The sequence below is a fragment of the Augochlora pura genome, chromosome 10, assembly GCF_028453695.1.
Source record: "Augochlora pura isolate Apur16 chromosome 10, APUR_v2.2.1, whole genome shotgun sequence".
NCBI lineage: Eukaryota > Metazoa > Arthropoda > Insecta > Hymenoptera > Halictidae > Augochlora > Augochlora pura.
The window spans coordinates 3,046,613-3,073,051 of NC_135781.1; the positions used below are offsets into that span (position 1 = coordinate 3,046,613).

At 50.9% G+C, this 26,439-nt stretch overlaps 1 protein-coding gene across 1 annotated transcript in view; it reads left to right on the forward strand.

Annotated features, from left to right (window-relative positions):
- Ephrin (ephrin) overlaps window positions 1-25,103 on the forward strand; it is a 61,647-nt gene extending 36,544 nt beyond the window's left edge. Inside the window, exons 2-5 of the mRNA XM_078191843.1 lie at window positions 16,859-17,000; window positions 17,991-18,294; window positions 21,507-21,812; window positions 24,628-25,103. Of these exons, the coding sequence (XP_078047969.1) occupies window positions 16,859-17,000; window positions 17,991-18,294; window positions 21,507-21,812; window positions 24,628-24,785 (910 nt within the window). The 3' untranslated portion in view covers window positions 24,786-25,103. The remainder of the gene's footprint in view (window positions 1-16,858; window positions 17,001-17,990; window positions 18,295-21,506; window positions 21,813-24,627) is intronic.
- Window positions 25,104-26,439: the final 1,336 nt, after the last annotated feature.

Here is a 26,439-nt window from a genome sequence, read left to right on the forward strand (position 1 = left end):
GGGGCCGGGCATCTCGTTCGCGTGTTCCAGTCTGTTTGTTTACACGTCGGTACGTCGGTAAGGCCGGGGCCGCGAGGGGCGCCGTAGCCAGACACACGGGACACACGGGACACAGACCAGACGCGAACAAGAGCGGCCACTTCTACCCGCCGGTAGATTGTGGGAATGCTCCTCCTTGGGCATGGACGAAGCTAATGCCGAAGTCTCGATAATGGCAACCCGAATGTTATCGGGTTAAGTGGGAGCGTGGGTCTCCGGGGAATCACGATGTAATAAATTGCTTCCTGCGGGGCTGCATCGGGGGATATACTCCGAGTTTCCTGAAGATTCCAGCAAACCCGGGATGCCCCGGCCAGCGTGCAAACAGTGTCGTTGATTGCGGCCATACCCTTTCGGTAAATTAATACCGCGATCCGCCCGCGCATATCAAGCAACAAGCCTTGCAACGACTTGCCCTCGCTTTGGAGAACAATCGGCAACTTCAACTTTTATATTCATGATCGAGTGTTGCTTTTTTCAGTTCCAAGTTTCTGTGGGAGTCGCAATTATAATGTATGGTCTACCTAAAGTAATTACCAGACTGCGGATTTGATGATTTTATGCTCAATTTAAAAATACTATTACAGCACATTTGCTGTATTAACATCTTTCGAAGAAGAAATACTTTCCTATTTAATTTCTATTTTATATATACGCAAGGAATATTTTTATTCTGTATCAAGATTCATAGTCTAATAACTACATAGTCTAATAATTAGTTCACTATTTCATGCTCTGCCTATTCTCTTTTCCGATGGGTGCGTGACATCTGCAGTGTAATGACTGCCGCCTTTGATATATGTATTTATTATTTATAAGGGTGCACTTGGAAACGTTTGGCGACTGGCTTACTTTGATCCCTTGCTCGAGCGCAAATGAGGATTGTGTTGCCAGCGAGCAGCAGATTCGGAGTGTTTCCCTAGCAGTCTCAGCCCTAAAACGAACGCCGGTCAAACCGTTTACGAGCACCGCAATCACGACCCAACATACGGACGTCACGTGCGACAGGCCTAAACGAAAGACCCTTCACGAATAAATCACGGCGAACGCACCAGGCAACGAAACCGTAACTTGTACTGACCAATTCTCGTCTCCTCCAACTAGGACGATTTCTGACGCGTTTAGAAAATATTTGACAACCGCCACTCAGCTCTGCACGTAATTGATCGCAACAGAGCGAAACTGATGACGAATATAACGCAACCAGAATCAAAGTAGCGTGTACAGTACAATCAACGAAGAGTAGTTACTGGAAATAATTCAATTCATGGTCAAGGAACACTTCTGAAATCTTATTTAACACTATTTTTCATTATACAATTACTTTATATTATTTTATATGAATAACGATGTTTCATATTATATAATTCACTGCATAATTGCAGATAGCAAAGATGGGAAATAATTGTTATAAAAAATTAATCAAATAAGTCCTGAATCTCTCTAGCGGTAAATTCAGCAAAACAAGATTCGGTCATCACTAAAGAAAGTTGAGTTTCAAATGTAAAGTCACCGTCGCTATTGAATCGAGTAGTTTAAATTAATTTCAACGATTTCTATTCCACTTCGCCAGAAATCCTCTAACATTTTCTTGTTAGGCGGGAATTACGACGCCGTTAAACTCGTCGTACGAGTTCGCAATGATCCTGGAAGCAACAGGGTGGAGCACGTGTTCGCGGCCGCCGCGCAGATGCGTGGAAGTTTTCCGGCCGTTCGATCATGTTCGAGAAGAATCGTCGAACGACTGGAATATACACGCTCGGGGTAGGGATTCGTGAAAACGGCGGGGCGGTGGACGCGAAAACGGGGTCGCGACGTACGCGTACGGATCCCGAGGAATTCACGGGGAGGTTCGATCTCGCGGCGATTTCTCAGCGTCGACTTAGAAAAGAGAGAGAGAGGAGGAGGAGGAGGAGGAGGAGGACGTAGGGAGAGGGAGGGTTGAAAGAGGGAGCCCCGTCGCAGATTTCTCACCGATGCGACGCCGAGAAAAAGGATAGAACGTCGAGGATGCGCCGCCGTCTCGCCGTCCCGGTGCTGTGCGCGCGAGGAGACGCGAGCGCTGCGGCCAAGCAAAGGGTCGGGACGGGTGATTTTCCGCGAGTCACGCGAATTCGTGACTGAATCCCGAGAATCTCCGGCGATGTGTCACGCTGGTGTGAAACGTCACGGCACTAGGAAGTGACCCCGAACTGTCGCTTGGGCCCCGCGAGCGAGCGAGCGCGAGCGCGCGCGCGCGCGTACCTGTGCACGACAATGTCCATAAACAATGGGGGCTATCTCGGCAATATCAACACGATGGCCGGCAGAGGATCTGACCCAGGAACGGGGCCCTGACCCCGAACGTGCACCGGGACACGGGTTATCTTCCATATCGGCCGGACAGAAATGTCTCAATGCGCAATCCGGATCTTCGTCGAAGGTGCAAATCCAGCAACGGCGTTCTGTCTCTGTCAAGGAAGTCCGCTTGTCTAACGGATGCGGGAGAGCCCGGGTCCCGCGATCGGGACCGCCTCGGGACAGATTAATTATAAGGATTATGGAATCGCGACGGAGATAACGTGATTGATGCTCCTCCGCCGGCCGTTTTGTTAAGATAACAGAACAATGGAGACGGATGCTGCGGTTTACGGACAGGACGTTCGTTTCGCTGCCTCCGGGGATCGCGTGATTTACACGGAATATTCTAATGTTAATCTGATCGGGCTCTGAGCGCGCGCGCGCGCGCGTTTCACTTTCGGCCGGAACAAACGCGGAGGGCTCGCACGTACTCGCTAATTAGTCGGGAATCGTTGGACGCGGTGTCCGACGAACGGCGGAACCGTAATCGCGTTTCCTATGCCCGGGGAGTTTCGTTTGGTATTCATTCTTTGACATTCCTCGGGATGCCTTGAGTTGGGTAGAGTTACGTAATACGATCGTATTCCCTCTCCAGTTTATTTCTAGATGTCGCATCGACACTTTTTTGCTACGTATTAACCCTTTTCACCCGGAGACGACTCTGAGGCACCGTTAAAAATTGTTTCGTCGCATTCCAAGATAAACTTCAAATTACCAAAATTATTTGTTATTAAAACGTTGTTAGAATCGTGACGAGAATGCATAAAATGTATTAATTATAAATATATACTGTACTGTTGTATAGTATACAGGTGTAGAAATGACTGGCATCTGTTTCTTTGTTTTACAATTCCTGACAGTACGATACTGTCTGTATAAAAAAATCTTTCGATCAGCTCCTTCAATTATACTCACCCTAAAAGCAAAATCCTACAAAGTTTAAACGAATACAATCTCGTCATCCTTAAAACCTTCAGGTTTCTCTTTTATTAATCAACGAGCGGAACTTGTTTCTCCGTATCCGCCAGAGTAGATTGTAAAAGAATCCATATTTCAGATTCTAAACGTGTATCCACCTTTCATAAAAGTGTTTTCAATCGAAAATGATGGTTAAAAAAAGAGGCGGGTCTCGCATCGGGCACATTTATACGATATTCGTTTCCCCCGGCCGCCTCGCCGACTGGTTTCTCTGTTATTGCCGAGCAGCGGCGTCGTCGTCGTCGTCGGCGGCGGCGGCGGCGTCGGCCACGTGGATATCCCCGATAAGAAAAATATTTTCTGTGTACCTGAACGACATTGAAACGAACGAGCCCGGGTAACATCGTTCCGAAAAAGTTCGAAATCGAAATCCGGACGCACCATTTCCCCATCGTAGGTACAAACATTTCCATAACCGTAAACCTTTCATCGGGCTCCCTCGTACCCCGGCAGCTGGTATCAGCCATAAAACTGAAGAAGCTATAACGTAGCAAGGTCAGGCCGCAAGCTCCACGATTTCTTTCGAAAGCGGAGTGCTAATACGGGCCCAACGGTACTTCCCCGAAGAGTGGTCGTCGTTCTAATCGACGCTCGGGATCGCCATAAAGTTGCCGATCGTAAAATTAAATCGTCGTTAAATGTCACCGGGGGTCGGCCGATCTTTCGTTTGCTCCTCCGGGCACGATGACAGTGTACGGAGGAAGCGAAAAAAACAAACCAAAAAAAAGAAAAGAAAAGAAACGAAAACGCGCCGAGACCCCCGAAATTGGCCGCGCGGAGCGAGAGCAAATGGCACGGTCGAACATCCCGGCAAATAGTGGTCGAAAAGTGTGTAACCGGTATCGTTACGTCCCCATGAACGGCACTTTAAAACAGGTCCCCGTTGCCGCGCCCGCGCCCGCGTTCCCCACGAATACGAAATCTCTCTCTGCCCGAGGAAATTAAGCGGCGCGTCACGCACCCGAAGGAACGTATCCAACGGTTTCCGCGCGGAACCGAGCCCGGGCAATTAGCGGTTCCGGGGGGGGGGTTAATGAAAAGTCGGCCGCGCGTCCACGGCTCTATTAACATTGCCGGCGCGTCCTCCCGGTTCCTCTCTCTCTCTCTCACTCTCTCTTTCTCGTTGCCGGCGACGCGACGGTTCAAAGGCCGTGGACTGCGGTCGCTTTCGACACACTCGAAACGCCGCGCCGCGCCGCGGCTGATAAATCTGCGGCTACCGGCCCGCAGGAACTCCGAAAGCACGCGGCGGCGGCGGCGGCGTCGGGACGCCCCGGCGCAGCCCGCGCGCCGCAACCTTCGGGGTCGACCGACTATTTCTTCCGACGACGCCCGGCATTTGATCACCGATCGGGAGAGACACACCTCTACTTACCCCGGGCCCCGTCCAATTACAAAGCGGTGGCGTGCCGGCGCACATAAATTACGGCCGGCCTGGCTAATTCGAATTCCAGTTAATCCCGGGACTAACTCGCGAAATACCGCGCCCAAAATCCTCGATGCCTCCCCACCCCTCCGGCTCTCGTCCCCGCGCCTTCACGGGCGATACGTTCGCACGCGATTTCTCAGCTCGCCCGTGCGTTTCCAAGCGATTTTACGATCCCGCTCTCCGCCACGCCGAGGCCCCCGTGTCTTTTATTTCAATAGAGCGCGGCACAAAAGGACCGTTCCGAGATCCGCTCCTTGGAGAGTGTCAAAGATGTGTGTCACGGATCTTGTTGTGCCCGATGTCTGAACCTGTCTCCTACACCGTGCACACTCTACAGCCAATTGGAGTTTCCCCGCATGTGCATCCCGCTAGACCGCTTTCGAACAGACTCGGCTACAAGAAGAATCGTTCCCCGCTTCGATGCGCTTCAATGTGCAACGGTTGCTCCGCGAATCCTGAGCATCGATGACTGTACACGGCCCACGAGCTGCTATACGTACGCCACAGTTGCGGCAGAAAACTTGCAGTCTGCGACCGAAAGAATTCATTGTGCTGCGAAAGAAGGGGCAGTATTCGAACGCGAATAGCGCTAATGGGGTCACGAAACAAAGATTTGCTCCAAAAATAATCATCGGAGAATAGCTTCCCTATGGAATCGTCAAGGTTTATACGCCGACGTCGATACTCCCGCGTCGCGTTGTAATCGAAATCGGTGTAGAAGACGCGAAGAAAAAAGTCGAATCCGCGGATATTGTTGTTGCGTCGGGGTTGGATCGCACGCGCGCCGCGAGCGCGCCGAGTGCCTGCCGATTATAGAGAAGAATAGATCGTCGGCGTCACCTGTTCGAGGACTGCCCGAGGGCGAATTCCGTCAGGCGAGGAGGATCGTGTCGCCGCTTTCGTTCGCGGAGCTTGATAAATCGACGGTACGAGACGGAACCCCGAAAACACGTGCGCGGACGTGGCTGCGGCATAACGTCCCGTCGGACTATTTCTTTCAACGGCGGCCCTCTGATCTCCGGCCGACTCTGACACTCCGTCTAGCCACTTTAGTGCCTCCATTCCACGCCTCGCGAGGGAGGTGGAACGACGGGAGGCGAGAGCGCGTTTGTACGCTCCCCGGCTTTTAATAGGACGCTACGTCGCGGTACGCGTGGATCGATGAACTTTCGGTGAAGTCGCGCCACGCCGTCGGGGTATCGTGTTGTTCGCAGGCCCGGCGTTGCACACCAGCTCCAATCGGCGCGCGATCCACAGAGCTGTCTCGGCCCGTCTCCTTTCGATCCGGACCCTCTTTTTTTCTCTGTCTCGCGCGTCCTCGCGGGATCGACCGCGATCATTGGTCCACGGGCGAGCCAAGAAAATGGAGAACCGTCGGGGTCCGAATTTTCTCGGTTACCGCTGTTGCTGTCAGCGGTGGCTCGCGCATTCTTCTGCTTTCCGGAGATACGGTTACCACGTCTTCGCTCGAAAACTTGAACCATTTGTCGTATCTGACGCTCCGAGACGCGCGCCGGGATCATATGTCTGCTGCCGGTATGACCGTTTCCCTGTTGTTTTATTCGAGTTGGTACGTTGGAATTTCTATTGCGTTCTGTGGTTGAAACACTGACCGCCATTGCGAGTAGACTATTTTATTCGATGTAATTGGATAGGATAAATTTAAATCTGAGCTCGAAAAATTTAATTGTTCATTTAGAAAAGCGGAGCCCTTCTGTTCCAACGGTAATGCTTCACAGCAGGAAAGGGTTGTAGATATTACTTTCACTTCTTATTGGCCAGCGATTAGATACCATCGCGTGGTCAGACACTTGTAAAAGTGCCATTGGTCGCGGCAAAGAACGGAGGGGGTAGAAACGCGACGCCGCAGAATAAAACTGTATTTATACCGTCTGACGTATACTATTCGAACTCTGTAGGTATCTGGAAGGCCGACAGGAATTCTATTCCAGCACAGAGAAAAGTATTGATACAAAATCACGAATCAACGATACGTGTATCGGTCTATTTCGTCGGAAGAGAACCGTTTTCCTATCGCCAGCGATTCTCGGACGATGTCTTTGATGTCGGATATCTTGAGAGAAAAAGAGGAGGGACAGTCGGGTGACGCCGGCAAGGCGGGGACCTCGTAAATTTCACGAAATGCCCTCGTCGACTATGATCGCTTTGTCCTCCCCCCCTCCTTTTTATATCCATAAAGCACGCGGCGCGGCGGTGTATTCTTTCGCGGAAGATTTATCCCCACGGAACATCGTCAATTTCCTAACGACTCGGCGTTATAATGGAGCCGTATATTTTAAGCGGGGAGGGGGGCCCCTCGTCGATGCCCTCCTCGAGTTTCGACGTGTTTAACGCGAGCACCGCTTTCGCCCAGAATTACACCGCTACGAGCCCGGTCGCCGCGCGCAATCTTCGATAAAACTTCGACTGAACGGGCGGGCATCGAGAGTTCCGACCGGGAAGAAGCCGACGGAATCGACCGCAACCGCGCGATCGCGTGAGCGAACGTAGACCGCAGAGAGAGCGACGTTCCGGGATTTTTCGGGAATCGGCCAGAAATCGATCGCTGTTGTTTCATTCGCCGGTATTCGTTTCTTTTTTTTTTTCGGAGGCCCGATCGAGCACCGCTAATTCATCCGAAATCGCGTGAACCGGGCCGATCGCGGGAAACCGAACGGCGATGAGGGGGGCATTCGTTGCTCCCCGATAATAGGTCTCGCATCCGCGATCGTCCCGGCGCGGCTCCCTTCGGTTTCGTAGCCGGGACACAACCGAGCGCCCCGAAACCCGAGTGGAAAAATTACCGAGCGGCTCGTTAACTTTCGCTTCGTCTGCGGCCGCGGCCACGGCGCCCTGTTTTCGCTCGCGCTCGTAAATCCGCCCGGATTATCGGCGCCGGTGGAAAAACTCGCGGCAGATTAGGGCAATTAGAATGCGGAAAGAGAAACGATACTTTTCCTGCGATGCCTCCCGTGATTGCTCAATCCTCCGCTACCAGTCTCCCGTAAAATCGCGAAAGAAGTTTACATCGATCCGCGGGAGAAAGAAGCGTCTGGAGACTCGCGGGATTTCTCTAGCCGATGCTCCACAAAGATTCCCCGGTGCCATCGGAAATCGTTAAACGTTTCGTTTCTTAGTTAGCGGTAACGGTAAAACACGTTCCGGCTCGCGCGATGTACAGGGTGTCGGCTCTTGCAATTAATCCGTCTTATTACGTTCGCGTTATCGTGTCTCTCGCGTTTCTTATTTCCGTCGTAAATTCTCGGCGGAGCGTTTATGGACCTTTCGTCGTGCAACATTTCAGTCGTGTTTTTCACTTGCAGAGTACAGGCTCGTTGAAATATGGCGAAAAGGGTTAAGACAGATCAAAGAGCCGGAAAATTGAAAGAACAAACAACGAAGACCGATACGCGAGAATTAAAAACGCGTACAAGCTAACACTCTTTGTTGTTATTCAAAATGCGAACGTCGAATAAAATATTCATTGAATCCGCGAGAACAGTTTGTGCCGTTCCATTATTTCGAACTAATTAAAAATGTTCACAATGAAAATAGATTCTCCTTCCCGGCTGCTGCTTGTTGCAATCTGGCTGAAGAAATTTCATTTTCCGTGAACGCGAAGCTGGAAGTGCTTTTATTGTTTTCGAAGGAGCCGGACGGAAAAATTGTCGTCGACGCGAAGGACGGGTCATTTCGACGAGAGGGGTATGCAGAAAATGCAGAAGTAGCAGGAAGTCTATTCGAGTTAAGCAGGACGCAAAAATAGAACGGTCCCGAGACGGATTCGTTCGCGGTCGAAGGCAGACGCCGCCGAGGGAAGAATACAATAAATATTTGAAGTTAACTAATAATAACACCGGCTCGTCCTAATGGCACGGAGAGACGAAAAGACGCCGCCGCCGCCGCCAGGCCCCTCGCAGACGACAACGAACGACCGCGACGACGAAGACGACGACGACTACGACGACTACGACGACAACGACGACGACAAGAGAATCACCCCGCGCGCCTTTACATAACGCATTAATGTCGTGCATTAAATGGACCGAGCCGCGGCGCATAGTGGACCATCTTCGAGGAAGTTATTATAAATACGGCACGAGATCGTGGTATTCGTCACGGTACGGAAAGCCGCGGGAATGCGAATGTCTTTTATAAATAATTTAAAAGTTCGAACGGGCCGAGACCGTCGACGAGCGAACGGAAACCTGTGTTTCGGCAAAAATCTCGCGGCCGCCTTTGAAATAGATTTACGGGAGCCGGGAGCGCTCGCTGCATGAGGTGCTCCATTTTATATTTCCACCGCGAAGTAAGTTACGTCAGTGGCAAGTTGAATCTTCTTTATAGCCGGGCTTAAAAAGTTCTCCGGACCCGCGGGGTTCTTTCTCTTCCGCGGGGGGAGGGGGGAAGAAGCTCGCTCTACCGGCTACCGGCAATCGAATTAAGCCGATTCCGAGAACTTTTCGATAAATCGTTTACCTCGACGAAACAAAAGGTTAATGGGAGGGACACGCTCCGCGCACCGGGGAATCGGCCGTCGTCGTCGACTCCTCGAACCCGCGTCGCCGGCCGTAAAAATGTCGACGACCGTTTCACACGGAATTATACTCTGCACCGTGACGGGTGGAACACGGGTCCCTAGGCGGTTTCCAGGGTCTTTCGACGGCGAGCACACAGGATCGTCTAGGGGAGCAGCAATTACGGGGAGCACGTTACAAAATCGCGGCGCGCGGCAGGTGGAGAGATCGATACGCAACACCTTACCGGAACCCTAATCAACGGACTATCCCGTATTCCTATTTGTGTACGCATGTATAAAAAGCAACCGTGCCGACGCGTCCACCGGACCCCGCCACTTTTCCCGGCGCGCAGGTGTCGCGATTCGGCTGCCGTGACTAATACTCGAATTATCATAATTACTGAAACCGAGGAGCCCCACGACGGCCTCTCCGACCGAAGCCCGGGACGGTTCTACCGAAACTCGAAAATCCGGAGTCGCCTCAATGAACCGTCGGACCCGCTTAAATAATTCATAAGTGACCGTCCTGCCATAAATCGTCCACGCTAATTCCCGCGGACGTCGGGCCCCCCCCGTTAACGGACAGCCGGGAAAAATGTCCATTGTTCGCCGCTAAACGCAAGAATCCGGACGAGCCTTTGCACAGAGTTCGGCAAATAGGAAACTGATTAATGATTAACGATTAATGCGAGATCAGGTTTTCGATTCGTCGTTACGATTACGTGAGTTCATCAATTAATCGTGATTAATGAGTATCTTGAGTTCATTAATCGTGATGGGGAACATAGGTGAACAAGTAGTCATGATTAATGAGTAATTTATGTAAACAAGTGATCGTGATTAATGAATAACTTATGTAAACAAGTAATCATGATTAACGTCTAACTTATGTAATCGAAACAAGTGTAATCGTCAGTCATGAGTAACACAGTTAATCATTAATCATGTAACAATTACTTTTTTTTATTGTAATCAACTGGATAATTTGATGTTACGATAGCTAATGATAATTCTATATAGTTTTTAAAAAATCTGCATGTACTTCATATCTGAAAGGAGATGTCTCACTTTTTTTTTCTCATTCTCCTACCATAAGAAGTAGATAGTGGGTGAGATAGATCTGTGCAAGATACTCTGTGCCATCTTCTCGTGGACCGACATTATATAACGAAGACGTAGGCTTTCACAGTGGAATTTTTTCAAATATATAACGAAATCAAAAAGAATTAAATTTTTTAAGAAAAAGGATCACTACCTCCCGCACAAAGTATGCTAATCGCGTTCCAATAACTCCTGCTCCGTCCTCGAGTGACCTAACCGGCGCCTCGGTGACCGTCCAAGTAGCGAAACGATGAATGAAAGGGTCAAACGGGATGGTCCCTTATCCGGCAACGTCCAAGGACACATCCGCGATGCCTTCTCTGGTCTCTTTGCACTTTTCCTCTCTTGCCCCGCGCGTCCTCCCCCCCATCGTGCTCAGTTTACCATCCCTGTTTGGTCTCTTTGACGCGAACGCGAGCTTTGATATTCCTGCCAGAATATCCCACTTAAAGTTAGTGCATACGCCTGCGCTTTCTACGCTCGTCTCTCTCTCTCCTCTCTCCCTCTCTCTCTGTCATTTCGCCACCGCGGTCCATCTCGCCCGCACTATCGTTCTTTCTGTCTCGGTCGCATTTGCACGGTTCCCTTCCTCCGCGGACTCTGCGGTCCCGGTTATACCGTTTCTTCCTCCCCGGTTTCTCGCAAAGTCTTTGTCCCGCGTCTGGTCTCGCGAGCGGCGCGCGGTTCCGCGGCTTTCAGAGCTGTTCATCTCTGAACGAAGTCGGCGGATGCGCGCGACGAGAGCCTCTCTCTCTCTCCCTCTCTCTCCCTCCTTAACACGGCGAAACGAAGGTCAGGGATCGATGATTAAAGGATCCCTTTTGCAGGCCACGGAGAGAAGCGACCGGGGTGTCGTTTCTGCGTCGATCGTCCCGAGATTTCTATTGCTTCCCGGCGTTCCTTTCCGAGATCCTTGAATACCGTGAACCGCGGGTAGAACGACGGTAATTACGCCGATAGGAATCTCGCGTAATTGCGGCCCTCGGAGCGATAACTTTTTAGCTTCGGCTCCGCGCAGGGCCGCCTCTGCTTCCACTTTCTTTTTTTTCTAACGCGATCGCGGCCGGGAGAGAGAAACGACAGAGACTCACTCTCTCTCTCTCGCTCTCTCTTTTTCTCTCGCTCTCTCTCTCTTTTTCTCTCGACGTTTGAAAACGGGAAACACGGATAGAAACGCGGCGCGCGTGTAGGTGACTTCATACGCCCGTTCGATTTTGTATGCACCGTCGTATATAATGGCATCGCGCGTGTGCGTATATGCACGGTATATCCAGAGGGCCAGACACGCGTAGGCAAAGGAAAGAAGGAGTGACGGATAAAATTGATCTCGGCGAACGATCAACAGGAATTTCCAGGGGTCCCGAAACGATGGAGGTCCACGATCGGTGCACGCCCACTTTTTCGTTGTTCCAATTAGGCGGGGACCCCTTTGCGTAGGTTTTATTTGGTAGTTGATTGGTGTCGGCCGGACAGTAGTGGGAATTAATGAAGACGGTTAAGGGGTAGGATATGTCGAACAGTTATTGGCCCTCACGAATAATCCCGGCGGGCGCTCTCCGCGGATTTTACAGGCATTTACCCATCGAAGCAATTAACACCGGCGACACGATTTCACCGGTGAAAGAGAGCCGCGCCGCGCGTACGCGTATTATATGTACATGTACACGCGGGACACGGAAATTACGAATAAACGCGGGACAGCGAGGCCGAGAGCCGTGCTCCGTAAATACGGTCCGGCTCGCGATTACCAATAAACACGGCACCGGCCGGTGATCGAAGGCGCGTGCAAAATCCGTGCCAGAAAACCTAATCATCTTCTATCGGGCATCGATATTCTATCGGGTCGGTGTTAGCGCAGCGTCCTCGTTCCACGGTGTCCCTGATCGATTTGCCAAAAGATAATTGATTATCGTAGATTCTTAATACACGAGTTTAAATTTTCATTGTTACCTAGTTTTTAATAAACAGTTTTAATTACAATCAATTCACTATAGAAAACTAAAATAGATTGAAGGTAAATTGTAATCAGTTTTTAATGGAAGGCTAAATTGTGATCACTTTTTAACAGAAAGCTAAATTGTAATCACTTTTTAACAGAAAGCTGGACCGTAATCATTTTTGAACAGAAAGCTGAATTGCAATCAGCCTTTGATAGAAGTTTAAACGAATCGATTTTAGGTACGATTATCCGGATACCATGTGTTAACATCACGTATCCATTTATTAACTATCGAGCCTATACCGTCTAGCAACGAGAACGCGGTGAAATACAGCGATCAGCGGACCCGCAAGCCCGTGTGCAACAACCGAATAACACCGGGGCGAACATTAGTCGGTGCAACATTATCGTGTGTATCAGGTGGACGAAAACGTTGTCCACGCGAGCCCCCGATATTCAGAGACGCGGCGGTTTCAGGTTCGAAAGGGTCACCGGAGAACTCCGGCCATACATATTCATGCGAGGTATTTACCTAAGGCCAGAAAAGAACTGTTAAGAACCAAGGCAACGTATCGCATTAATACGAGGGTCCTCGTCGATCCTACGAATACGTAGGTATATGCAAATGACACCGCTTCCCGCCGGGGAAACCTTTAAATCACACATCGAGGCTACCAATAACACGTCGACGATCGTAATACAAGGCGGCCTTTATCCTCGCTGCCGAGCAGGAGTACCAAAACCGCTCTCTTCGTCCTCGAGTTAAAAGGATCGCGGTTCTAAGTACCGTAACATGCAATAACAGGCTTTCATCGGGCATAATTCGAGCCGGGATTAAAATAACAAATAGACGAGACGGTGCGACGCGTGTTAAAGCGTAATCGGTATACCTTGTTGGCCGTCCACGCGATCGGTAAGCGCGTGTCGCAATGTGTTTTTTCACTTTAACGAGATCCTAATACCGAGAGAGAGAGAGAGAGAGAGAGAGGGAGAGAAAGAAAAAGAGAGAGAGAGAGAGAGAGAGGTGAAAAAACACATTCTGAAAGCGTCGCGCCCGATGCCCGGTTTCGCCATAATTTTTGTATTTCATTCCGTTGGTCGAACAAGAGATCGAGAGAAAGGGACTACTCTCTGCCTCTCGGAGCAGGTTTCCTTCAAAACGGAATCCCCGGCAAATTTATACATCACAATTCACCGCGCATCGCCGCCATTAACGCGTCGACGACCGGGGAACAAGACGGCCACGGTACATCAACCTCCGTGGAAACGGAGCTGCCCGTCCCGAAGTACCAAAAGGAGCCATGCCGTGCTTTTATCGCGAGTAATTCGGGCCACGATCGTACGTATACGGTGTCTAATAAATTCGTGAATGGCCGGGCTGCGACTGAAATGTCCTATACACCCACGCGGGACTTACACAGCTCCGAACGGGGAGAGGGGGGACGGGGAATACGTGCCGGGCCGAGCTCGGGCGAGCGAGCGAGCGAGCGAGCGAGCAGGCCGGCCCTCGTCGTTGTGTGCGCGTGCCTTCTCTCCTTCGTCTCTCGGTCTTCACGGACCCGGGTTCCGAGGTTGTTGGCGTTGGCCTGCGAGCTTAGGGTGGGCACACCGGAGCCGACCGACCGACCGACATGGGGGCACCGAGAGAGAGCGGATATTATCGCCAAACGTTAATTTGGTCGAGGCCCGGCCTACCTTCCAATTTTCGAGCCCTTACACGCCCACTTACGAGATTGTCCGTTAATGCTCCGAAACGTCGGGACGCGTTTTCGACGCCCGCGTTTTACCGCCACGAAGAGAGAGAGAGAGAGAGAGAGAGGTTTACGGGGCTCCGGCAAACGATGTACACCAACACCGGCAGACGCCCGTAATCCGAAAGTAACGTGCTCGCACGCGAACTCGAATTACGCAAAGTGAAATTACGCGCGGGACCGTCTTTACGGTCCCCGAAGACGCCGGTGTGCCGTTTCTTACGCCCGGCACACCGAGAGTTCGCGAAACTTCGGAACTACGTAGGAGCCAAGCCGCCTCGGCATCCTCGCCGGATACCAGTCATTTATGGAAGATACCAGTGATTTAGACCCTAAATATGGATCCTGGCATTAAGATAACAGCTTAAGAACTAAATCCACCAGGTCCTACGCCGCGGATACTAGTCCTTAGCAGCCGAACCTCTAGGTATCGCGCGATATTACTCCGCGATGCTATTCATTACTCGAAATTGCACGTCGTTGCCCATCTCTACCACGCACTAGGTGGGTTTAATCGCGTGCTTTCTAACTAGGACGATGTTTATGCGCTCGAGTGAGACATTGTCACGATGAATATCATTTTGACTCGCTGAAATGTGTTATACCAAAGTTGGGAGCACTGATAAAGAGATCGCGGACTTTTATGGGAAAGTAAGAAGCGTACGCGTTAAGTATATGAATCAATAATTGGCTAAAGATGTGTTTCTTCTTTTGCCAATTTTATATATTTGTTACAAAAATCGTCAAATACAATTTTAAAATATCAAAATGTTAACAACTGTGGCCAAGCAATGTTAATCGCATCATACCGGCAGCGAATAATATCTACGACTCTGTAGATCTCGTCTTATCTCTTAATTCTTTTAAACGCTGTTTATACGAAAATCCAAACACCTACCAATCTCTCTACGACGTAAACCAAAGAGTATTTTCAGCCTTAAATAAATAAATCACGGGCGAAAATATCACTCCAGAAAATTCCCACGAAATCGAAATGACTCGATTAACGAAACCCGAAACAAGAAAGTTAAAATAGATCCTGTCAAATAAAATTGAAAACCTCCGCAAGTTAAACATCCTACTAAAATCTAGCTCGTTCGAATGCGATGCAAATAAATTTTCCAAGGCTGTCGACGAATTGTAAAAAATCAAGTTGCAATCGATGTCGGGGATCGATGCGATTCTACGCGCGAAGAATGTTCGCTTCGGACGGGCGTCCGCGATCTAGTTACGATCGTCCTTCACCTTCGTGTAATGCGAAACAGCAGGAAGAGGAATTTCATAAACGGACAAACGACATCGCGGAAAGTTATTCGGGGCCCCGGTAGGCGTCGGGATTCCTGGCCGGCGAATTTGCATAGCCGACTACCGATAAGCACGCGAAAAATTTATCATCGATAGCGTGTCCCAACATTGACACGATAACGCGGCGGCCGGGGCTCGTTCCCGCGGCGAGCCGAGGTTCGCGCTGGAATTAAATTAAGCGTCGCGAAAAAGAACACCGGGGGCCGGTGTCCGGGCGCACACGTAGCAGTCGGTTCGAGCGTTAAGAAAACAGGGAAACCGTATTTCAACGGTGCCTCAACATTCCGGTGGACGACGCCGGGTCATCATCGCGCGCGGCTGTATCTAATTTATGTAACCCAGAACAAATATCCTCGGCGGGCATGCACGGACGGTACGTAGCCCGGCGAGAGGCGAAAGGAAAATAAATATGGGGTCGGAAACAAGTGGAGCGACCGCGAGAACCAAGAAAATAGTCTCGCTACGCCGATTCGTAGACCCGAAATAGGGCGGTGTGAACAGCAGGAGACGTTACTGTGCTCGGTGCAACGTGGAGGAACGGACGTGTATCGCCGTATGTGAGCGCCGTTGGAAAGAACCGGTTATATAGGAACCGTCCTCCACCTTCCTTCTCCCCCTCCTCCTCCTCCTCTTCTTCGTCTTCTTCTTCTTCTTCTTCTGGCTCCTCTTCTTCGTCTTCTTCTTCTTCTTCTTCTTTACCTTCCTTTCTACATATTCGCCGACCTTTCGTTCCATCCTCGGCAAGTATCCAGCAAGCTCCACCGCTACATAATACAACCGAGCCGGAATATACAAGCTCACCTGTGTGCGTACATGTGTGTACATACGCGCAGAAGCCGTATGTACACTTACGTGGGGTCCCGACACCATGGGCGCCTGCCTATCTGACATTGGGTGCCTACGAGGGCGAGTCCGCGGTCCTCTCCTTTTTTCTCCCTTTCCTGACCTGGCTACCGACGGGCCCCGGAGGGAACCTTGTACTCCCTGCGAGGCACCTCCGGGGGCGTCGGAATTTCGCGAATGTTTCATGGATACCCTCGTTTCCAAGCGGACCGATACGCGGAAACGGCCGGACCTATTGTGCTTTCCCCCCCCGTCGACATCCCGTGGCGAACGGAACGTAGTCGTTAATGTTCGTACTCATCGCGCGGATATCCCGGAATTCATTTTTCAAAGGCTCGGCCGTGTACAACGACCGGCTCTTTTTCTTCCTCGTCGGGAAAAATATATTAGCCGCTTGCAATTTCGTTCCAGCCGTGTACCTGTATGCGCGCGCTTATTTGTGTGTGTGCGCGCGTGTGTGTGTGTGTATTCGGGATCTCGTCGTCGGTCGTGTACGAGCTTGTTCCGAAAAGTTCGACCGACGGAGCTAATATTGTACTTCGTATTTGTCTCTCTAAGATGCGACGATCGATCGTGAATAGTTTCTGACGATCCTCTTTCTCTTTCTGTTTCAGATTTCGAATAGACAATACAGATCACATAATAGACGTGAACAAGAACAACGCGGCGTTCGAGTACGACCAAGTGAACATAATATGTCCCGTGTACCAGCCGGGGACGTATGACGACGACGCGGAGAAGTATATCATATACAACGTAAGTACACGAACGTTCGACCGCGAATAATTCAGCCCCGCTTCCGGTAAATGTTTGCCCGCGAAGCCTACGCCGCGCGGCGCTGCGCATGCCCCGGGATCGGCAGATATAAATCGTTGTTACGGTACCGGCCGACCCATTACACCGACGAAAAAATTGTCAAAGGGCGTTCCGTTGGATGTTTAGACAGCTGTTGCTACTCGAAACTCGTTCGTTAACTCGATCGCGCCCGGACCCCCAAGAACGACTTCCGCCTCGTGGCCGACTTTTGACACCGCGCTGCCACCGCCGCGAGGGGCTGCTGCTACTCTACCACCCTATCCACGAAAATATTCACGGAGGACTGTCGCGCCGCTATTCCTGAAATAATAGAGACCGCTGGGTGGCACGGTCGTCCCGGTAATCCTGAGAAAAACATCCCGTGAATCAAATTGTTACCGGCATCGCGGAAACTTCCCTCCGGTGCTGTCGCCTCTCGCGCAGCGTTCGCAGGAGAATAAGTTATATACATTACTTCGAAGAAGTGGGGGTAGGTGACGCATACGCCGAGAGTTTCACTGCGCCACGCCACTGTACAGTTCCTTCGTTTCTGATTTTTCCTTACGACTTGTTCTCCCGCGAACGCTATGCTCTAATCACCGCGTCGACGCTCATCCCGCTCGCATTGTCTCGATACCGCCGCGATCGAGCACCACAATAGACATTATTTCTCGCCTCGACCGTGTCTTACGAGCCAATATTAGTCGAGCAACAGAAATCGGCCGGCTTCGGGTGCCGCGCGCGAAACTATCCGACGGTGCTTCGTTCACAGTAGTCAATCAAGGATTAATGTCCTTTTGTGGGGACCGCGCGCGAAGGTCTGCCTCCGCAAACACCGCGCTCCACGGCCGTAAAACAAAGAACACGGCCGGTTTCGCGGCGAACCGGAAGCGTCGCCAATTGATTCGCCTCAGAAGTCTTACAAACGCCCCCGTCCCCCGTTTCCCGTAGGTGTCCAAGGAGGAGTACGAAACATGTCGGATAACGAATCCGAATCCGCGGGTGATAGCGGTCTGCGACAAGCCGTTCAAGACGATGTACTTCACGATCACCTTCAGGCCGTTCACACCGCAACCCGGAGGCCTAGAGTTCCTCCCGGGACACGATTACTACTTCATCAGCACCTCGACCAAGGAGGACCTTCACAAGCGCATCGGCGGAAGGTGCTCCAGCAACAACATGAAAGTCGTGTTCAAAGTCTGCTGCGGCAACGAAGCTGACACCTCGTCGTCCTCCGCAACGTCGCGCAACAACTGTGAGTAACTTTTACCTGACCTTTCGCGATTTACATTACCGATACGCTTTTCAGTACTAGCATGGTTTACGGAATTGATCGAAGGAAAGCTTCGATTTTCTTTTCATTCGAAATCCGAGATAGCTCTTCAATTTGTGTCGCGCTTTCAATAGTTCTCTATATATAAACAAATTCGATAATGTTAAAATTATCTTGAAACGTGACAATTTTTAAGCTCGGACGTGACCACTCGACTAGCTTAATTTATTTATGGTTATCGTTATTACGTTTATGCCATTGGTCCTATCCCAAGGTCCGATTCCCAACGAGTCGCTCGACGTTCCAAATACCGGATTACCATAATGCGAAATTAAAGAACGCGCGTCCGCGTTGAGAGCGTCAACGTTTCGGCGGTAGCCTCTCGCGCCGGCGATCCCCGGGCTCGCCGAGCATCGGCAGCAGGAAGAAACGAATCAGAAGAGCGCCGCGCCATAAATTCATTATCCCGCGATCAGTTGTAAAGTGGAACAACTTTTGTGCCAGACTGGAGCCGTCCCACCCCTCCAGCGTGTCTTCTGGCGGTGCTTACACAGCATGGTCCCCCTCTCAAATAATCCCTATCAATTATAATTCTTACTGTGCACCATTTGTTGCGGTCGGAGGGGGGGCCCAACGCCTGTGTCCCAGAGCACAATAAATTCCACTATTTCATTCTAGTCCGGTCTTCTCCACTCTCCCTAATTCGTTCCAGCCGCCCTCCGCCTCGTTTCAGGCCGCTACCACCGGCCTCGACACTCGCCGGAGACGATTCATGCGCCGTAATGACTAGGTATTTCGCTGCCCGAGAACTCTGAACTCTTCGGCGTCGGGCGCGCAGGAGATTCCACGGGACTCACGGCCTCGAAATCCTCGCCGCGGCGAAGAGCGTTGCGTGGCACCCGCGCGGGCGCACCGTAGCCTACGATTACTATCGTCGGTCACGAACCGCGAGAAATGTTAATCTCGCGGAAAATTTCCGACGCTGCGCGGCTACCCCGTTGCCCGCGGCCACGGCCGACGACGTTTACGGTGGCAATTAGCCAGCGAAAACCGGGAATTAATTTCCGATTTTATTTCCACGATCGAAGCTAATTCCCGCCGGTCGTCGGGGGATACGAAATATTCGCGGGACTCGCCGAGGTATCGACGCTTCCTCGAATCACGCTCCGCTCCGAGGAATTCTCGCTTTCTTTCTGTTACGCGCGCGCGCGGCGCGAATTCCACTGGACGAGAACGTTGCGGCTCTTCGATTCCTCAAATCTCCGTGTCGCCCCATCGTCTTCATTTCTTCTACGCATTTTACCGCGCCGCGATCGCATTCCGCGTCGAAAGCTTCCCCGCCCGTAACCAACTCGTTGCTCAATTGTCCTACTAGGATTCGTCGTTAAGAGGAGTTTCTCTTAATTCAACGTAATCTCTCGACCAGCTGGGAACATCAAATAAAAGTACAAGATGTCCCAGTCATTCTCAATCAGATGACAGCGCTTTCATTTTCGAGATTTCATATTGTGTCTTCCTCGTCGCTTTCTCCGTCTCGCTGTCCAAGTGGAAATTTTCATTTTCCACCATTTTATCCCAAATCACGGTTACGGCCCGCATTAGAAACGAATTTCGAGCTCCATTTTTCCGAATACGAAAAAAAATTCTTGTCCATAGTCACCGCAGAAACGAGAACACTCGTTGGCCTCTACTTTCTCCGGTACGTTATGATTACGCGAATTCCCATGAAACTTTTACAACGGTCGCGTTGGCAACCATAACGGCGGCTAGCCGCGCGCCTATTATTGTGCTGCACGGGCGGCGACATCCGCGCGCGCAACACCGAACGATCGCCGGGCGCGATTAAATAAAATTTAACGGCCGCAATCATAACCGCGTCTGTTCCGATACGGACGCTCGCGTTAAAATATCGAACGCCCGGTCCTCTTGCCTCGCGCCGATAATTGAAATCGATGTGCGATTCCGCCGCGGCTCCGTTTATGGCACCCACCCTCCCTCCCCCGGTTCGTCGGCCGCGTCCCCGCGAGAGAGAGACCGTGGGACCGGCCGCGGCCGAAAATCACAGCAAAACTCGGTCGTTGCCGAGACCGAAATTGCGCCCGAAACGTTATCCTAAATCATCCGACCGAGAAGCGTCGTTGCCGCCCGTAACAACGAGTATAATCGAATCACGGGGCATTGCGAGCGACTCGTTTCCTCGACCCAAAACGAAAGTTCCGATCCGTCCTGGATCGATGAAGCTCGCGCACGATCGTATATATCCCGTCCGGCCGCCCCCCCCCCTCCCTGTCCCTCTAATTTAATACTTTATTTCGCGGCGAATGAATACAAATGCGCTTTCGCGCGGCCATTAATAAACCTCGCTGGGAATCGAACAGGACGGCCACGTAACTCCGGCGGCACGCGATCGCTCAAAATATTCGCGGGACCGGACAGTGTCCGCGCGGACGACGCACCGTCGTCGGTGCCTTCTCTCCTGAAAAATTCGCCGCGTAACTTCGCACGAAGGTGTTGGGGTATTTTACGAAACTCGAGAATGGAGAACGCGATACTACCGATGGCATAAGCATAATTTTAACTAAATCTTTTGCTATTATCTATTATTTGCCGGTGTTTTGCTATACAATTTTTCGTATAATTAATATGTAAAATATAATGCATGGATCCTGTTCAATCGTTAAAACATGTAGCAGGAATTATAATTACATGTCTTAACAATAGGCAAACGCTGACAGAAGTGTTCAATTAATTAACGTAGTCGACGTCTTACCTAAAGTCATGGTGGTCAGTTAAATGGTGAAACGATCTACTAATAATTTCTTTGAGAACAAACCTCAGATTGTCGCATTAAAGATGTTACCGTGCTTAACACTCGATTCACGAGGTACAAAAATCAGCTGTTAAATGAAATTGGATGTGATATCAATAATCGTAGACTTAGAAATTGTTGAACGTTAAAGAATTACAAAGCCCCGGAATTCGACAAACATCGACGGTGGTCTATATCTCAAGAACTATGCACGAAATTTGAACATATAGCTAGACAGTTCGTAAATTGCATTTTGGCCAAGTATTTGGGGAGAAGTTACCACTGTGCGACGGAGAGACAGATAGAACGAGCGAAGAGGCGAGAGAAAGAAAGAGGGAGAGAGAGAGAGGGAGAGAGAAATGTAATTTTTGACGTGTGGTTTCAGCTATACCCGTGACCAGCAGCACCGTGCCAAGCAGCAGCTCGACCAGCACCGCAGTTTTGGGTGGAGGAGCCGGCGGAATGGCACCCCAGCCACCACCAAGCGTCCTCAAGGGCGGAGATCGATTCTACCCAGGGGGCAACATTCATCATCATCACGATCATCATCAACCGGCCACGGCAGCGCCGACCCTGCCCCACGCGCCCCCTCCGGCTATCTACCCCGTGCATCCGCATCAGCCTCCGATTCACAATGGACCGCCGTCTTCCTTGCCGCCCAAGACCTCGATCGGCCAGAAGAAGAAGAACAGTACGTATACACAGCTCCTCGCCACCTGCTCCCTTTGGCCGCGGAACGAGTTTCTCGATGCTCCTCGCGACCATTATCTTGGCCAGCGATTTTTCCCGGTATCCCGTTCACAGACATTAATTGCGGAACGTTGGAGGGAAAGAGAGAGAGAGGAGAGAGAGGAGAGGGGGAGAGTACGTCCGCATGAATTAAAGTGTTTTCGAGCCGGACACTCGGAGATTGGCGACCGATTTCCAGGATCGTGAGATAGGAAATATGTGATTCAGCCCCCCGTAACGCTAATCGGCCGGCCCCCGGTCCGTGAAACTTGGCCGGAGGGCGCCGGCTCTCTTCCACCGTTTATCGGTGATGGACGCGAATCTTTTCCGCGAAACGAATTTCTGAACGTTCCCCGGAATCGTCCATCACAGCCCGGATTTCTTTCACGTCGGAATTAATTATAGCGCCGACGGTCCCGTTTGAGTGACGCGCGCGAGCCAGCCGTCAACGGCTCGTCGCCGCGGCGGAGATCGTCTCATCGAAAACGCTTTCGTCGCCCGCTATCGTTCGACTGTCGATTCCCGGTTGAATCCTGCAAAATCTTTCGGAATCGTCCGACACGCCCGGCGGATTTAATTATCGAAAACGGAAGCGGGCCGGTAATGACGGAAATACGAGTCGGCGTTCGGGGTGCATGCCGTAGCGCGGGGAGTACTTCCCCGGTCGCGACGGTGAATCGCGGGAATCCGAGTCGCCCTCCGTTTGCCGGCCGGCCGGCCGGGCACACCGGCGTTTTGCAATTGCACCGCACGGCGGAGGTGTCTTTAATCGTTGGTTCCTTTTTGCCGGGGCCGGTAATTATTACTTTGTATCGGAATTACTGTTGCATAAAATTAAGATAAACCACTCGTCCCCGACGACTTTACTGCTCGTTATCTTATGTAAATCTTTCTTTCGGAGGCAGAATTGCCGGGTTGCGTCGGGGTTCGTTATTAGCGCCACGTAATTGATATTTCTCCTTTTCGAGACGGCGCGGCATAGTCACGAGATACACCTCGCGCTTCCTCGGCTTTCTTCCATTCGTTCTTTTCTCTTTGTTCGATACGTGCGCGCGCGGGCGCGGCAGCGGCGGCGTTCCCCTTTTGTCGCCCGCGATCGGTTAGGCCCGGGGGTGTGGGAGCCAGGGGAGAGAGAGAGAGAGAGAGAGAGAGAGAGAGAGAGAGAGAGAGAGAGCGTCGCCGGTTTCGCTGGTGTTTCCACTCATTAAATTACCGTTACGTAGTTGGACGTGACGGTCCATTGCGTGCCAAACAATCATTTTACGTAATTCACCGGGCTTATCGGCCGGTCGCATTAAGTCGGATAAAGTAAATAACGAGCGAATAAATTTTAATGAGGTTTAAAATTTTATCGTTCCACCGTACCTTGTTCTACTTGTTACCCGGGCCCACGATGCGCCTCCAGTGAAATTGCATCGGAAAGAGTGATTATTAAAGCTCGCCCCGGCCGGCGGCGCACGTGAAGCCCTCACGGTCGCCGCCGAATGTTCCCAGCCGCGTCGGCGCGTCGCAACGCCCAGAAATAAATTTTTGCCCGCATAAAAAATAATTTATGGACCGTTCACATCGGCCCGGGGAGAGTATCTTAATTTTCTTCAATTACCGCAACGAAAACAGATCGAACGGTTCCAACGTCGGTATGCCGTGCCGCCCGCCTATCGATGGCTGAGGACGACGCGACCGCGTGTGTCGAGGGAAAAAAGTCAACGCTGCCGAATAGTAGATTGAAAAGCCGGGCGGCGCGCACATCGGCCGCGGGATGCGCTCGCTCGCGCGCGCGTGCCAGATGGAGAACAGTCGAATGGAAACGGGGAATTGAATTCGACGACCGTCCGACAACCATCTGTCGACCGCGCGCGGGGCCTCGATGCTCGCCCCCCCCTTTTTTACGTCGACACCTATGATAATTCGACTTCGGGACGCGCGCACGCGGACCGCCTGCATTTGCATTTCACCGATAAGCCGCGCGCTCATTAACAAGCCGCGCCGTTTCGATCGCGGGCGCGCGCGCGCGCGGGCCCACGGCCGAGAATTTGTATTCACAAGCTGTCCAATTGAAATTACTCGGAGTCGGTCCCGCTTAATTCATCAATCTTTTCCCGATCGCAATGTAGCCGGCGGAATTACAACGCGTCGATTAAATTTACAACGTCCCCTGCCGTCGTATTAACGCGGCTAATAGAAGCCGCGGCGTCTCGGTGGAAAAAAAAGGAAAACCCGGGTGGAAGGTAATTTGTGAATGTCGCTCAACGGTCGTAGAACGTCCGCCGCCGGATGGCCGGGGTTTGTCCGCGATTCTTGGAAGCCTCGCGACCAGATAATTTCATTTCCCTAAAGAACATAAAGACGCATCGCTTGTAATTAGCTCGAACGCAGTTAGTTTTAATGCGGGTAGACCAAGCTTAGAATTAACCGGATTTTAACTGACCTTAAGAAGCAGATATTCCCAGGAATCTTAGCCTGCCCGAGGCTTCATTTGAGCCTGAAGTAGCCGTAACTGTATCGTAGCATTCGTAGAAGGTAACCACTACGAACTACACCTTGATTCCGATCTAAAAACTAATCGAGTTGGAGTACCTTGAATCGGGTCTATTATCGGGGAGCATCAGAAGATAATCGTTGCATTAGTGATTTCTTTAAACAGTAAACACTTGTAGTCTATTTTCTGTTTCGAAAATCTATTTTCTGCAGATTTCACAGACAAATCTCGCATATAAATCTAAGAAATAAATGTCCGCCACGCGACGACTAACGACGATTTCTTTTTGTCCCAACAGAAGAGTATTCGGACCACCCGAACGAAGTTGTGAAGAACGAAGAATTGACCTACAACGGGGCAAGTTCCAGCCGAGTACAAGATCGGTTCAGCCAACTGTTGGTGGTGGTTACTGGAAGTCTGGTGATGAACGCGCTGCTGCCGCAGTTGTTGCGGTGAAGCGATGGCGCCGCCGACGAGAACGTATATCCCATACGTCGAAACCCCTTTTTCTGTGATTATCCTACGTTTAATTAATTTCTTGAGGCACGCGCGTGTAGCCCCGCGCGGCCGCCCCTCGATCGTGAAAAGTAAAACGCGCACGATTTATGGTCGGACTGCCTCGAGAGAGATAGAACGGGAAAGCTTAATCGTGAAGAAGACGCATGAAGACGATGATAAAACCTAAAAAATCAACGAGATTCAACAAGGAGACCAAGGCATATACATATACATAGCTCTGTATGTAATATGCATATGCACACGTATTAATGTATATGCATATGCCTATCGATATGTACATCCGTGAGCGCATGGATGTGTACATGCATATGTGTATGAATGCGTGCATGCATATATCTGCATGGACGCTGCTACATGCATATGCGCACGGACGTGTACATGCGCATTTATATGGATATGTACACGCATATGTGCATGCTACGTGTACCGCGTATGTATATGTATATGTATACGTGTACGTATATGGATTTGTATATGTATATCAATAAGGGTTTTGGAACGCGTAGAGAGATCGACGAAGGATCGATGAGCGGTATTAACATCGTCGAGAGAAGAGACACGCAAGCACGACGCACGGAGCAGCAACGCCATATTGAAAACAAAAAAAAACGTATAAACTATCGCGAGAGCAAACGTGAAGAAGAGGAGGTATGAACGAGGACGTAGATAGTAAGATTACAAAGACGAAAAGAAAGACGTAACGAGGTGAAAAAACGCTACTACTAGACACTATTATAGTATGCCCACTATTATCACTACTATAAATGGTAGTCGTATTGGTTGTCCTTCTTATCATTACGCTAATTCTAGATATTTATTCGAAATACGAGGAAATACGTGAAACGAAGTCGTGAACAGCGTGCTAATTATTCTCTAGCGGGGGAGGGGGGGCACGAGGCGCCGGAGACACCTGCCGGGGATAGCGGGGAAGCTGTTCGCGAGCTTGCCAAGCGATCCCCGATCCGACCGATACGACCGCAGGACGTCGACGGACGAGGGAACGGTCCTTTGTTGCCGACCAACTCGTGGCCGTTTCGCGAAACGGCGAACCGAGATCATTAACAGTATAGTAGCCGTTCGTTTCACGAGAACGGACTCGGAACATATATACATACATACATACATACATATATATATATATACATCCCACAAACGACGAACCAAAAGCGACCGATACGAGCCTACCGATTTCTCGCCAGTCTTTCTTCCCGATCGAACACGTCCATACAGATACGCAGTCTCGCGATGCACTCTGGGCATTGAATCGAGAACTAATCCAGGAATTAGTTCAGACAGAGTCGGGTCGGGTGTCCGACCGGGGACCGGTCGGCCATTCGAGTCGACGAAACGAAGGACCGTTCGCGGCGTGCTTGGACGAGATCGCGACCAGGATAATTAGCACGCGTGTAAATAAATTCCTAATGAATATGTACAAGTGGCCCTTGGGTCCCGTAACGCCGGGCCAAGGGGGATTTAAGAGAGTGCCGTATACTAGGTAAAAATCTTATATATGACACACGCGAGGAAAGAGTGCGGATATACGGTGTGCGTGGGGAAAAAGCGTGCGTATGCGTGTGTGTGCGTGTGTTGT